Source organism: Xiphophorus maculatus, chromosome 6, assembly GCF_002775205.1.
Source record: "Xiphophorus maculatus strain JP 163 A chromosome 6, X_maculatus-5.0-male, whole genome shotgun sequence".
In the NCBI taxonomy this organism is placed as follows: Eukaryota; Metazoa; Chordata; class Actinopteri; order Cyprinodontiformes; family Poeciliidae; genus Xiphophorus; species Xiphophorus maculatus.
In genome coordinates, this window is record NC_036448.1 from 27,354,391 (window position 1) to 27,369,808 (window position 15,418).

A 15,418-nucleotide genomic window follows, 5' to 3' on the forward strand; every position below is an offset into this window, starting at 1 on the left:
AAGTAAAATTCCTTCCTTCCTTCATTCTTTCTTTCCTCGTGTCCCTCCTTCGTTCCTTACTTTATTTCTTAGCCTGATCATCGCCTTCCTGTGCATTTCTGCTCAATTAAAATCTCGCTTTCTCCCATTCACTTGGATTCCTCTGCGTGTTGAATCCGTCGCTCTTTTGTAACATCATCACATATACACTGCAAAAACACAAAATCTTACCAGGTATTTTTGGTCTATTTTCTAGTGCAAATGTCTTCGTACACTCAAAGAAAGACAAAACTAACTTACACGTAACTTTTCAGCAAGAAATATAAGCTTGTTTTAAGTCAATAATTCCTTAATATTGATGAAAGGGTGATGTTTTTATTGGTGGATTATTTCACTTATTCCCATATTTAAAAAAAACAAACTTCAATGTACGTTTGTAATATATTTTTATTTTCTTGTTAAGCACTTCTGGATTGATGCAAACTGCATTTTGTTGCTTTGTACCTGTGACATGTGCAATGACAACAAAGTTTGCTTGTTGCTCCAACGCCTGGATAAAATGCCAACTCCTCTTCTGATGGCTGAAATATGAAAATATCTCAAGTGTTTACATCTGTCACTCTGATGATTTCTAATGATTTATGCATGAATAAACTTATTTGCTTTATTTGTAATTGCATTTCTAATTTAAAGGGGACCTATTATGCAAAATTCACACTTTGCATGTTTTTTGTACTTTAATTTCGGTTTCTAGTCCTTCAAAAATCAGCTAAAAAAAACCCACTCAGCTGTTTTTTTGGTAATTAGTTCATGTTTTTTAGTGTCTGGAAAAGGAGTTGTTTCAAAAACCTCTGGAATGTAAAGTCATAAATAACCAGGCGCTGTGCTGTTACCTAGCAACCACAGCCAAGTCCAGTCTGTTACTTAGCAACCTGACCTGAGTTCCAGCACGTTTGGTCAGCTGGTTTTACCGCTCTATGCGCTGTCCAATGGCTGCTGGAAGAGACAAGTGTTTGTTGTTGACCTACCATCCAGAATCCACTTGCTGTATTCTTGTTGGTTGTGCAGGAGGCTCTATTAATGCTTTTCAAAGATGTACAGTTGTATAATTGCTCATCTGTTTGCAGCCATTTTCACGCAGAGTGTAAACGTTGAGTTGATTTAAAGTGACATGATGCCCTAAAACAGCTCATTCTGAAAGGAACAGACTAAAATCTGATTATCTATGAAAGATTTTGTGTGAAAAAAATGTAATGAGCATGTTTTGTATAGGACACAAACCTATACTAACTGGTTCAAGGAAGCATCATAGGTCACCTTTAATGGAAACACTGCTAATATAAATCATTTTTGACATTAGTTGAATATTGAAGCCGTTTTGAATGTTTCTCCAGTCTGAGCTCCAAACTCAGCCTCCATTTTGACTCAAAGTGAAGAATCTGCGACTGACCTGCAGGCAGATGGCCAGGTTGACCCTGCAGCCGAACGAGGTGCTGACGGCGCGCGGGTGGAGTCCCAGGTCTTTGAAGAGTTTGGAGAAGGACTGGGTCAGGGCGATTCTGGGCCTCTCCTCCGCTACCACCACGCAGGTTCTGACCCGGGACAGGTCGACTCCTCTGGACTGGAGGACGGGAAGCAGGACGGACGTCAGGACGAGACTCAGAGGCTCATGGGGCTGAAATCCTGAGGCTGAAGTTACCTTGAGGGAGTCGGTCTGCAGGCCCAGGCCTTTGGTGCACAGCTCCATGACGCTGTAGGAGCAGAACGTGTCCCGGACTTTGTACTGACTGACGGCCGACAACCAGAGAGCCGGATTCACCTCCAGCTCGGACGGAGGGATGAGGATGGACTGGTGACCTGAGTACACGCTGAGGAGGCCGAGGAAATATCAGTAATGGAAATAAAGCTGCAAGAACTAAGATGGAGAGATAATTTAATAAAAACATTTCATTTAGGAGCAACAGTCACTGTTTAAGGCCTGGTTTTAAGGACTATAACGCTCTTTAACCCACAATACAAAAACTATTTGAAAGAAAGCTGTTTCTGTAGGACTGCACTGAAAAAACACAAAATCTTACCAAGTATTTTTTTGGTCTAGTTCCTACTGCAAATATCTTAGTTCACTTGAAATAAGACAAAACTCACATATTACTTTTCAGCAAGATATATGAGCTCGTTTTGAGTCAATTATTTCTTAATATTCATGAAAATATTAAGTACTAGTTCCACTGGCAGATTATTTCACTTGTAACAAGATATTTTCTGCCAATAAAACCGGAACATTTTCATCCATTTTAAGGAATTATTGACTTAAACAACCTACATGTTGCTGTGAGTATCAGCTTCTGTGGTAGCACTAGGATTGTTTCCGTTTTGAGTATTCATGTGTATTAAAGTATATTAATGTATATTTCATTTGAACTATTATTATAGGCAGTTCTAAGTGTTTTTAGAAGAGGGTTTATATATTCCCGGATTTCGTCTATTGTTAGCTGAAGGGTTCAAACTCGCGGCTAGATGCAAAACTCCCTGCTAAGACATGATTGATGCGATCTCCAAAACACATAAACACAAAAAAATAAAAATAAATTCAACAGCAAAATGCTGCAACCATAAGAAACAGAAGCAAAAGTGAAAACGTTGCCAGTAGCAAAAACAGCAGATGGATAAAACGCTGCAAACTCCCCTCACTAAACAGAAGTCCTCCTGACCACCAGGGGGAGTTTGGAGTTACAATATTTAACACACCTTTTCTTTCTTTCTTCATCCAACTTCTAAAAATGATCACATCCAGTGTTTACTGAGAGTCTGGTCCTGTGAAATTTGGTGGTTGACTCCCCCCGGTGGTCTGGAGGACCTCTATTTTGTGGAGTGAATTTCCAGTATTTTATACATTTATTTTTGTCTTTCTTTTACCTTTTTATTTTTTATGTTGCTTTTATTAAATGTGGGTAATTTTAGATCAAGATATTTGTAGTGACTTGACTTTTTGCTCAGTTTTATTTTAAATAAATTAGAAAAAGATGTTTAGAATTTAGTCAGATCTGTTTCAACGTTTTCTGGCGTTCGCCCTTTTTCGTTCATAAGTGTCTGACCTGCAAAGGCACCAGAGGACGAAGCCCAGGCCGCAGTACGGGTCGAGGCAGATGGCGACCTCTCTGGACGGGTAGAGCTCACACTGCAGCTTGATGGAGCGGCAGAAGGCACTGGTGGCGGTGTGGGACATCTGAGACGCATCGAATCGCAGAAAAGACAAAGTTTAAACGTCAGTCAGTTAATAAATGTCCTGAATATTTATGTCTCTTTGTCTACAAGACGAGTTGTCGACTCAAAAGTCGACAACTTGCTGCTGATATGTGTGCAGCAAAGTAAAAGTCTTTGGATAAACTTGGTTTTAACTTTTGTTAAAACTTGGCTATAAAAACATTAATACTTTGTTTTGTACATTTTATGTTGGTAACAATTTTTACTCTGATTACAAATTAAAACTCTCCATCTGCATCCACGGCCCAAATCTGTATGATTTTTGAATTGCAGTTGAAGGTCATTAAAACAATCGGTCCCCACATTTTGGACTTTGTGACTTTAAGGACACCTTCAGTATTGAAGACAGAGTACGCAGAGTATTGATTAGCATAACCAAAGTGTGGCTGCAGCAGCATCCTCGTGTTTCTTCCTCTGTGGTTTCTGTTGCCAGCTTTAACATTGCAGCGCTAATTGGTCCGCTCGTTAAGCGGATCAATCAACTTGAGCTCGTTAAGCGCCGTGATTAATCACAATCAACAGGCGATTTAGCGGCACAAGAGGAAACACGCCGGTGTTAGTTCCTGCTGCCCTGGATTCCCTCGCTAATGATGCTTTGTGTTTCTTTTCTGTTGTGATGATGAGCGCGCCGTCAGAACTAATTAGATAAAATAAAATAAAAATTGTTGGAAGATTTAAGGTGAAATTTGGATGTTATTAGGATTCACTCAGGGTAAACATGTCTCACTCTGAAGCATTTTTAATAAAATATTAAGTATTCTTTGTAAAATAAAATATTCAAATTGTATTTTCATGTTATTTTTTTATTGTAGTTTTTGTTAGTTCTCATAAAATTACTCTATTCTCCTAATATTACAACTTTATTCTTGTACTACTATGATTTCATTTTTATAAAAAATAAAACAGCTAAGAACCTTTATATTTAACCTTTATATTTTGTTGTAGAGTTGACCTGAATTCAAAGCCCAAATAAGTAGAAGCTGTAAAACACGCTAGCCAAACAAGATGGCCGCCATCACTGAACTACGGAAAGCCAAGGAGTCCTTCAGTGAAAAAAACCCACTAATTTTCCAAAAATTACATCTTTAAAACCAAAATGTCAATTGATAAAAATGTATTTATCTCCAGCCGTAGTTTGAAGTTTTAAAACTCAGGTTTGAATAAATAACTGAACCCTCTGGTTGCAGTGCGTGTGTGTGTGTGTGTGTGTGCGTGTGTGCGTGTGCGTGTGCGTGTGTGTGTGTGTGTGTGTGTGTGTGCATGCTCACTTTGACTCCAGCTAGCATGCCGGTGGTGGAGACGCTGAAGTCCAGGTAGGCCAGCGTGTCGGGGTTGGACGGTTTGTACAGCAGGGGAGGCTTCTTCTTTGGCAAATCATCTGGAAGGAAAAACAAATCTGTAAGGTTTTTGTTTTTTAACTTTGGAGACAGAATGGAGCAACATCAAAGAGAACCAAACTGCTTTATTTTTGGGAGAGTATTGATAAAAAAGGTTTTGTTTCTGTATATTTTTGCTTTTAGCAGTGACTTTTTTTCAGTTTGGCAGCTTTTTCAGCCAAGTTTCTGATCAATTTCAGACTAACCTTTGACCCAGGAAGCATTAGCCTCAGACTTTAGCTACATTCACAGTCTTGATGCTCAATTCTGATTTTTATTTGCTGAAATCTGATTCTCTATTTTTATTTTTTCACGCTACTAAATAAACGTGTGAAAACAGGCCTGACTACGGAGGAATTAAGTTTTGGGTCCAACGGCTTATTTTGGGCTGATGCTTTTATTTTTATATAAATACATAAACATTTATATACCCTTTCAACTAAATTAATTAGTTCTCTGTTCTACATTTTCTCTTAAATAAAAGTCGTTTTATCGTTTAGTTTCTCGGCGGGTGGCGTACCTGTATCTATGACGGGCGGCCATGTTCGGATGTCCACGGCCGCCAGCGCCTCTTTGGACCTCAGCAGCTTGCAGATGAGCTGCGTGGTCATCACACACACCGAGCGGCTCACCTGAACGCATCATCACAGAAACAGAAAAAAACGAAGGGAAGCGCCGTCAAACAGAGTAAGCCGCACCGGCGGCAGTCAAAACGACTGCTAGCAGGTTAAACCAGAGTTTTTACCTCCACGATCATCTTGACCGTGGGCAGCGTGGTGGCGATGTTCTGCGGGTGAGGAGGCCGCACCGTGATCGGGACGCAGCCGGCGTAAAGGCATCCGTAAAACGCAGCAATCAGGTCGATACCTGTAGGAAGGGCAGAAGAAGAAGTTATTTAACTTGATGTCTTGTTATAAGTCAAATAATCTGCAGGTGGAAAAACTAAGTTAGTTTTGTTATGTTTCCAGTGTAATAAGATATTTGGACTAGAAACTGGACCAAAAATACTTGGTAAGATTTTATGGTTTTGCAGTGTGATTTTGTCTAATTGTTTAGGACGTTTTGTTTTAATGATTAAGGTTATTCTCAACTAAATGTTACTCTGGACTTTGACTAGGCCGCTGAAAAACCTTTATTTTGGTTTCCTTGAGGCATGAAGAGCTGAACTTTCCATTGAGTTTTGGATTATTGCAACATAACTTATGCCTTATTTATTAATCTCACTTTACTGAATCAGTTTTTATTTTTACATGAACCTTTTCTCATATTTGATCGATTCACAAAACGGAGAAACGCGCTGAGCTCACCTGGAGGGTAAACGAGTGCGACGTGGTCTCCGTCCTGCAGGTGGCCCCGTTCTGACAGAACGGCAGCGATCTTCTCCGCTCTCTTGTGCAGCTGAACACAAGTCAGTGAGCTGGCTATCGCCCCCTGCAGGTCACAAAGAGAAGTGATCCATGCCTTTAATAAAAATATTGTCTTGTTTCACTTCTCTTATGATTTTCAAATGTCACCCTCTAAATAAGTGCATGTATGAGTGTCTGAACAGATTCATATCTTTATGATGTGTGGTGTATTTTTTTACCCTGGAGTTGAGCAGAGTGTACAGGATGTGGTCCGGAGTCGTTTGCGCTCTCCACTGCAACACCTCAGACAGGAAGAGGAACTAAAAAATAAAGCAAAAAATAATCCACGTCAGTGATTCACTTACCGTCTCTATGCTAAATAAACTCCAAATCAGAAATTGATTGATTTTATCGGGTGGAAATGTTTCAGATCAAACTAAATAAAATAAAAAAAGAAGAAGAAAAAGTCATCACACCTCAAAATGCCATCAAGTGTTTGTGATAACTGGCTGTTTTACATCACTGTGGAGAAGATTTTGATTAATCTTCTTTGCAGAACCTTTAAGTCTCACATTAACGTCTCTAAGGTTGTTTTCCCTCCTGATGGTCCAGTAGACCCAATTCTATGGGGGACCAAAACTGCAACATTTGTTCCATCTCCAGCTGCTGCTGTTCTCTTTCTCTCTGCTCTGAGACAAACCAAACAAAGCGGTTCCCCTCCTCACCTGTGGGGGCGCTGCACCAAGAACCACTAAAGGAAACAACATAAAAACCTCTGAAGAAGAAACTGAGCGCAACTTCCTTCTTCACAAAAAATAAACAGAAATGGAGTGGCGTCAGATTTTAGCGATTGGGCGATTTCTCTTTTCACTTAAAAAACCACGAGTCATTTACCCAGAATGCCCTGCACTGTAGTCTGCTTCCTGCTTTTGAAGCGATCTCAGGTTCGCTTGCCGTTCATATTTTGCATTAAACCTGAACCAGAGTTCACTTCAACCAAACTTTCTAGGTAAACGGACGGGAGTTGGATTCTAACAGACCACTGATTGTTTCCAGTTCAGACTAGAACATGATTATTTTGTTTTTTTAGATACATTAAGAATCAGCAATGATCATAAATGTTTTCAGGTTTGATGTTTATTTTGCTATCGTCTGGTTACTTAGCTCATTTCATCACCTGCTCTACTGCTTCTTTATTTACTCAGGTTTGTTTGATGACCTCAAACTGTTAACTGTGAGGAAAAAAAGCAAAAGTGAAGGAGGGAAATGCTTGTTCACAGCTCTATATGTTGATTTTGATAAGGACTGAATAAAAAAGCAGATGTTTTCCTTCAGGTGGATAATCAGCCAGGAGCCTGCTGAGCTCCTCCAGCATGCTGACAGGAAACGGACCAGTCGGTGGTCAAGAACTTTTCTCTCATCAATAAATATAATAAATTCCACAAATGCTGACATTTACAATAAATATCACCACTGTGAGTCTTTATAAAGCAACAAATTAACTCTTTCCAGCTGGAAGTTTTTAAAGAAACTTCAAACAGAATACCAACGAGGTTTCAGAGGAAAATCCAGCTTCGGAAAATCACAGTTTGGAAATTAAGAGGAAGGAGAAATAAGAAACAAGGTGGTTTGAGGTGGCGGAGGAAGAAAACCAAGAGGAAGCTTCCTGTCTCATAAATTTTTCAGGATTTCTGCCGGTTCCAGTAGAGAAAGTCCATCTTAAATTACTATTTGGGGTTTTTCCTCCAGTCAGTCATAGTGAGGACAGATGAGCCTGGACCCAAACCAGACAATCAGAACTGAACCGGTCTGCAGCACCGCTGCGATTTGGGTCGCTACACTGCAAAAGCACAAAAAATCCTACCAAGTAGTTTCTAATGGAACAAACTTACACAACGAAAATGTAAGACTTTTTCAGATCAATATGAAAGGAATTTAAGACCTTTATCTCCACAGAAATGTACAAACATGGTACATAAATTGCATTTACTCATGAGAAACCGAAAAAGCTAGCTAGCAAGAAGGGGTATGTTATTAGCTAGTTAGCAGTAGCATCAAGCTCTCGAATCACAGAATGCAATGGAGATGTCTGTCAGTAACAGTGGTACGGACAAGGCTCGACCCAAACCAGAAAATCAGAACCGGCTCCTGCAAAAACTCAAAATCCAACTAAGTATTTTTAATCTAATTTCTTGTGCAAATATCTCAGTAGACTAACTTACACAGGGTTTCTACAGGTTTCCCCCACTCAAATTTAAGACTTTTTAAGACCCCTGTGAGTGTAATTTAAGGCCTATATCTCTGTAGAAATGCACAAACTTCATCCAGCCAACAGTCGAGAAATTTTCGCTTAGAAATGATAGTAGTAAAAATGATAACTAGCTAGCAAGGGCAGGTTAACAACTTAATCGTATTGAGTCACAGAACGCAAAAATGTCCGTGTGTGACTAAACTTTTGCTTGACAAACAATTCGTAAGAAAAAAAAAAGAATATACAAGATTAAATCGTCCTTTCAAGGCAAAACTTAAGAACTGGCCAACTTTTTAAAATGAATTTAAGACTTTTTGAGGTCTTAAATTTTGATCTTTAGATACAAAATGTAAGACTTTTTAAGGCTACTCAGACACTTTGTTAAGGTAACTTTTCAGAAAGCTACAGGAGCTTGTTTTAAGTCAATAACTCTTGATTATTGATCAAATCTTCTGGTTCTACTGGCAGATTCAGCCGACAGAAAGCCCAGACTGCTAAAGCCTTGCTGCTCTGAGCATCTGAAACAATCTGATAAATCATCCTGCTCCCACCATGTTTAATACAAGCCGTCAGCAGACTGGTCAGACTTTATTGCGCTTGTTAATCAGAGTCAGTGTGCAGCGCCGCAGCCTGTTGAATGCATCACTCCAGCAGGTTTCCTGTTTCCCTCCGACTGCGAGCTCCGGCTTCTGGAATAACGAAGATTTAAATCTGAATTTGCTCCTCAGATGAAAACATCGCTCAGCTTCTTGTCGACTCTGAATTAAAATAAAACGATTCAACGGAAACCAAAAGTTTCCTGCTGCCTGATTTAACGTCCACTGCTCAAAAAAACCTTTTACTCTACAAACCCAACAGATTTATAACATCATTAACTTCATAATGTCAGCAATAACTCAGTCACATGACACACAGCACTCATTAATATTCACCTTTACAGTTAAAATCCAGGGAGAGATAAATAAAAACATTTAAAATAATATGAAAATAGCAGAATTATGATGAATCCCACCTGGATTCCTGCAGTGAAACCTGAGAGAAAACAAAAGATTCGACAAGGAAGGAAAGACGGACGGACGGATGGGGGCCATGTTCCAAGAATAATAAACACAATTTGCCTTAAAGTAGGAGAATTTGCTTTTGGGAAAATACTGAAAACATTTCAGATACATTCAAAGAACAGCAGCCATGTTTCCATCTCTGTTTTTTTAATGCATTTTAAAGTATCGCATTAGAAAAAGTTGAATTTGAAAAAGAAGAAAAAAAGAAAATTTTACCAGAAAACACTTTTTACACTCAAATGAGGTAAAAATGAATTATTTTTTCCAAAAAGGAGTTCATGAGCAAAAGATGAAAACATATTTATAATTAAGTTCCGACATAAAATTTTCTCAGATTCCTTTTTGTATTTTACCTAAAAAAAAGTTTTTAGTCAAAAGTGGCTTAATATATAAAAAATAAACACATAAAATCTACTACATTGTGTACTTCAACCACAATGTACAAAAATTCAATCATAAAAACATTAAACTAAATAAATAACTGTCTAAGCTAATAATAAAATGTGTTTTTTCACTAAAAAAAATAAAAATAAAGGACTAAAAATGAAAATATTACGGATCCACTGATCAAAAAACTGGAAAAACTCATTTTAAAAATGTGTTTTTGTTGAATTAAGTTAAAACATAAAATGGTTTGAGTAGGAGTTCATCCACACTGAGGGCCTGGTTTCCACCGGGATGGACGATGAAGAACATGGATCAGGAGATGAGGAGCAGCAGGATGTAAGGATCCATGAAATGGAGAAATTCATGTGTTTTAATGAAAACACTGGATTAAACTGGTTAGTTTTACCCCTTAAAATGGAGAAAATGGAACCTTTTCTTAATCTTTTTCTTTTTATTTCTTCATAAAAAAAATAATCATAATCCAAAAATAAATGTGTTAACTTTTCACGATAAAGTTCTGTTTCGCACCAAAGTTTGTTCTGTTTACTTTAAAAGTGTTACAAGAATTAGAAAAGCGAACATGAGCATCTCAACAGGAGCAGCACAATTTCTCAAATTGGAAGTAGAAAAATAAATCAGCTTCATGGATTTTAAGCATTGAGCTGATGCACCAAATCTGATTTTTCCCCCTGGAACATAACTTAGTCCTATTTTTAGGTTAGGTTCAGATCTTTCCAGGTTATATGGATCTCTCTTGTCACTGAAGTGGCATCAGTCTAATCACAGCAGAGCAGCATCCAGCCTGTATTTCTGGCAGGAATAATCTCCCATACATCGGCTTTCCGGGGAAACGCGGAGGCGAAGCGGCGTGTCGGCAGCTGTGACGGGTCTAGTTTGTATTTTGGGATCTGTCTCTTCTCATTAAGCTCGACTGGATGTGTTCTGGTGCAGGGAATCTGAAACCTGTAACTGATGACATTTCCAACACGACGGAGGGAAGAAAGTCGCTTCTGTCAGCGACAAACTCCTGTGATCCATCACTTTCTGTCTGACATTATTTCCACTCCTGCTCTTTTTAAACTTTGTTTCTCCAGACTGTTTTCTCCAGCTTTAACATTTCTGTTTAGGATTCTCGCTACACTGGCCTGACATGATGACGAATGTGTGAAAATGAGGCGTAATGAGGATGAACATAAAGCATAGTGTGTGTGTGATGAAAACCAGCAGAGCCCCCTCTCACACACACCTTCCTTGCCTGGTCATTGTCTTCGATCTGACCCAGATCCCGGCCGCTGGCCTGAGCGATCCGCTTCCCTGACACCAGATTCCCGACCATCACAGATGCAGGACCGATCTCTGGAGAGAGAGGAGAGAAGAGGTTCCAACTTATCAGGTAGAAACAAATAACCTGAGTTCATAGAAAGTAACCAGACGGTTCTTAGAAAGAAACCTCAAAGTGTCTAGAAAGTTACCTGAGAGTTTATAGAAAGTAACCTGAGAGTTTCTAGAAAGTAACCTGCGTTTCTAGAAAGTAACCTGCGTTTCTAGAAAGTAACCTGAAAGTTTCTAGAAAGTAACCTGAGAGTTTCTAGAAAGTAACCTGAGAGTTTCTAGAAAGTAACCTGAGAGTTTCTAGAAAGCAACCTGAGAGTTTCTAGAAAGTAACCTCAGAGTTTCTAGAAAGTAACCTCAGAGTTTATAGAAAGTAACCTCAGAGTTTCTAGAAAGTAACCTCAGAGTTTATAGAAAGTAACCTGAGAGTTTATAGAAAGTAACCTGAGAGTTTCTAGAAAGTAACCTGAGAGTTTCTAGAAAGTAACCTCAGAGTTTATAGAAAGTAACCTGAGAGTTTATAGAAAGTAACCTGAGAGTTTCTAGAAAATAACCTGAGAGTTTCTAGAAAGTAACCTCAGAGTTTATAGAAAGTAACCTGAGAGTTTCTAGAAAGTAACCTGAGAGTTTCTAGAAAGTAACCTCAGAGTTTCTAGAAAGTAACCTGAGAGTTTATAGAAAGTAACCTGAGAGTTTATAGAAAGTAACCTGAGAGTTTCTAGAAAGTAACCTCAGAGTTTATAGAAAGTAACCTGAGAGTTTATAGAAAGTAACCTGAGAGTTTCTAGAAAGAAGCGCGACAGTTCTTACTTTTTAGGAAATCTTAGCGTATTTTCTAGAAACTGTCGGGTTACTTTCTGAAAACATTCTGGTTACTTTCTGTGAAATCCCAGGTTATTTGGGGGGGATTTCAATGTTTTGTAGAAATGTATCTTTCTAAATTTTCTAGGATCCAGAAGAACAATCAATATTTAAAGATTTTAGATCAAGAGTTTCTCAACGTGTTTTCTTTAATTGCATGTTTTTAACTTTATTATTTTAAGTTTGCTTAATGCCAAATCACCACAAACCACCTCATCTCCATTTATACTCTTAACAGAGAAAGTAAACACTTCCATTTGAAATCCAATTACACTCAGACCAAATCAATCCAGTTTTAAATTTGCCTGCTTTAATAATTAAAGTAGTTAATTAGTTTTTTTCCCTCAGTGAACTTTATAGTATCCAGAATCTGTTTAACTTTTCCTCCTGTCTGGATGTTTCACCTGGTTGCTTCTGCCGCGGTTTGGGCAGGTTGGTGACGCAGGTGTGCGGACACATCAGCACGTTGCAGGGATGCAGCGCCCCCTCCAGGAAGAGCTGCTTGGCCTCAGACAGGTGGATGCCGCCCAGAGGCGTCTTCGGCAGCGTGTTGGAGGAAACCAGGGCCAGGCAGTAAACCCCCACCTGGTGGATGCTGTCTATCGCCTGGAAGGTCAGAGTGCACAAACAAGGTCAAAATACCAAAAGATTTAAATTTAACATAAATTAATAATTACTAAAGCTGAATACAGCACAAATGCAGACCTGAGTGAAATCTAACGAAATTGGTGTAAAACGTTTGTGCAGAAAAAATCTTTGTTTGTGCCGCTATTATTTTAAAGATATTAATAAATGTTTCCAGAGGTCAGGAAAGGTCAACCAGTCCTCCCCCTTCTGACCTTGTTTGGTGGTAAAAATAACAAATAAAAATCAGAGAACATCAGAATATTTTATCAACTAGCAGTTAGGAAGGAAGGAGTGAAGAAGGGATAGAAAGAAAGAATGGAAGAAAAGAAGAGGGAAAAGAAGAAAAAGATAAAGAACGGAGGGAAAAAGGACAAAAAGGAAAAAACAAAGAAAGAAAAGTAAAAAGGAAGGAAGGAAAAACAAAGGAAACAGGTAAGGAAAACAGAAAGGAGCAACAAAGGAAGAAACGATAAAAAAAAAAAACAAGGAAGGAAAAATAACAAAGAAGGAAAAAAATAAAAACAAGAAAAAGAAGGAAGGATAGAAATCAAAATCAAGGAAAGAAGGAAGAATAAAGAGCAAGCAGAGAAGGAAGTGAACAAATGAATGAATGAATGAATGAATGAACCTGCAGCACTCTGCTCATCCACTGGAAGCTGTCTTCCTCTGTAGAATCCGGTCGCTGCTCAGCTACAACCACGATCCTCTCATCATGGAGCACGGTGATGGAAAACACCGCTATCCTGCCGTTCACACACACACGCCCACACACACACCCACACACACACCGGGTCAGCGCCGCTCCTCATTCGTTCCTGAACCTCGGCAGGTTCGTGGATTTTGTCCCACCTGCCTCTGTAGACAAACTTCATGGGCTCCACCGCCAGCGCCGTGGCGACGATGTCGTCGGCGTTGTGGCGCCGTCCTCCAACCACCATCAGGCCGTCCATCTTCCCTGCGACAAAGATGAGGCCGGCAGGTCCGATGAAGCCCAGCAGGCCGGTTCTGGTGAACGGGAACTCGCTGATGGGCGTCCCGTTGTTGGACACAGGGAAGACCTGACGGGTCCGTTTGCAAAGACTTCAGGACACGAAGACATGAAGACGAGGAATCAAACCTTTCCAGATTTACCTCGAAGGTGTTCTTTGTCATCCCGGCCAAACCGTAATAGGAGGTTCCCGTGGCGACGGTACAAACACACATCTCTCCGATCTCGTCGGTTTTGCAGAGCTGAGGAACGCCTTCGACTTTCACAACGCACATCAAAGCTGCAGACAAAATAAAAAAATCAGGTCAAAAATGTACCAGGCGGGATATGACAAAAAAGGCAAACATTTTCCTTCTATAATAAAAGAAGCTTTGTTTTGTTTTTTCCTTGCCCACTCCAATAACACTTTTTATATATTGATTGGCCCAATGGAGATTATGAAGATAATTTGAAAGCCCAGTTGTCTTAATTGTTCTTTGAGGATGTTTTAGTCTGGCAGATCTGTTTGTTTGGGGACCAAAAGTGGAATATATGTTACATTTCCAGCAGCTGCAGTTGGTTTTCTCACTGCACTGAGTCAAAGCTGTTCCCCTCCTCGCCTGTGGAGGCGCCACACCAAGACCCACTGAAGGACGCAACACAAAAACCTCTGAAGAAGACAATTTCCTTCTTCACCAAATGTAACCGAAAATGGAGTGAAGTCAGATTTCAGCGATTGTACAATTTCTCTTTGATAAAAGACAACGAGTCATTTCTCCCGTTAGCGCTAGGCTAACGCGTTTGTTTTAGTTGTATAAACCCAGAATCCCCTGTGCTGCAGTTCACTTCCTGCTTTTGGAGCGGCCTCCGGTCTGATTTTAATTCACATATGCATTCAATATGCACCAGAGTTCACTTTAACCAAACAGAGATCTGGGATTGTAGATGGACCAGAGTTCAGAGTTTTTTTTTGGTTTGTTTATGCATTCAGACCTTCCCAAATGAATCGGACTCTCTAGGCAAATGGACCAGAGTTTAACTAAAGTGGATTAAATAGGACTGGTGAGGATTCACTCTCAGAAAAGCAACAGGTCAAAATGTGAAAATCGGCCCAAAATAAGCAAATCATTTATGTATTCACATCAACATTTCTAAAACATAAATTTTAACAATTTATGTTGCTGAAATGCAACATAACACAGTTTGGAGCAGTAATCATAACACCTAGACATCGTTCACACCATCATAACTTCATGAAGTTTAAAGTTCTGACTCTATTTGAGGTGAACTGGGTCGGGTTTTACCTCCGGGCATCACAGAACCAACATCCTGGAGAGTGAGAACGGACAGCTTCTCCTCCGAATCGACCCGGATCACCCCGTGACTCAGACCAGGCATGGACAGAACGCCGCGGCTCGGCGGGGTCGCGCCCTCCTCCAGCGGCCTGACGGACGAATCACAGACCACACGCGGATCACAGACCACTCACAGACCACACGCAAAGAGCTTCAACATTTTTACAGACTGGAGTCTTTAAATTGTCTCATCAATAGTGAACAGAACAGCAGGAACCTCACTGTTCCTACTGATCACAACAAACGAACAAATATTTACCATAATTAAGAGAAAAACTCCATCATGTAGCCAGCTGGAGGATATTCATGTCCAATTGTAGCTTTTTTGCTTGTTTTAGTTCAACTTTAAATGTTTAATTCTAAAATATTTTTTCCTAAAATTGATAACTTGCATCCTTACTATGAATATTGTGTAAAATTTCCTTTACGCCGTCTAACTTTGTGTCAGACATTAAGATGCGAAGTTTGAAGCCATAGAAACATTTAAAATTAGAGAGTTAAAGATTAAAGTTAAATAGTGTTACAGCGGTAAATTACATCAAACGTGAAGATCGTTTGTGGTTCAGATATTGTTTTAAATCCACAAAATTATGAGAGTAAAGCCGCTGAAAC

General features: G+C 39.5%; 1 protein-coding gene across 9 annotated transcripts in view; it reads right to left on the reverse strand.

Moving 5' to 3' along the window:
* dip2c (disco interacting protein 2 homolog C) overlaps positions 1-15,418 on the reverse strand; it is a 162,300-nt gene that overhangs the window by 9,521 nt on the left and 137,361 nt on the right. For 7 of the 9 annotated variants that reach the window (XM_023334751.1, XM_023334753.1, XM_023334746.1 and 4 more), the window contains 14 exons: positions 14,756-14,895; positions 13,616-13,752; positions 13,334-13,542; positions 13,113-13,227; positions 12,262-12,463; positions 10,911-11,020; positions 6,205-6,285; positions 5,927-6,050; positions 5,365-5,486; positions 5,140-5,251; positions 4,512-4,621; positions 3,075-3,205; positions 1,679-1,847; positions 1,430-1,600 (listed from right to left, as the gene is read on the reverse strand). In XM_023334751.1, coding sequence (XP_023190519.1) covers positions 1,430-1,600; positions 1,679-1,847; positions 3,075-3,205; positions 4,512-4,621; positions 5,140-5,251; positions 5,365-5,486; positions 5,927-6,050; positions 6,205-6,285; positions 10,911-11,020; positions 12,262-12,463; positions 13,113-13,227; positions 13,334-13,542; positions 13,616-13,752; positions 14,756-14,895 — 1,933 coding nt within the window. The remainder of the gene's footprint in view (positions 1-1,429; positions 1,601-1,678; positions 1,848-3,074; positions 3,206-4,511; positions 4,622-5,139; positions 5,252-5,364; positions 5,487-5,926; positions 6,051-6,204; positions 6,286-10,910; positions 11,021-12,261; positions 12,464-13,112; positions 13,228-13,333; positions 13,543-13,615; positions 13,753-14,755; positions 14,896-15,418) is intronic. The other 2 variants (XM_023334747.1, XM_023334749.1) reach the window with 1 other exon arrangement.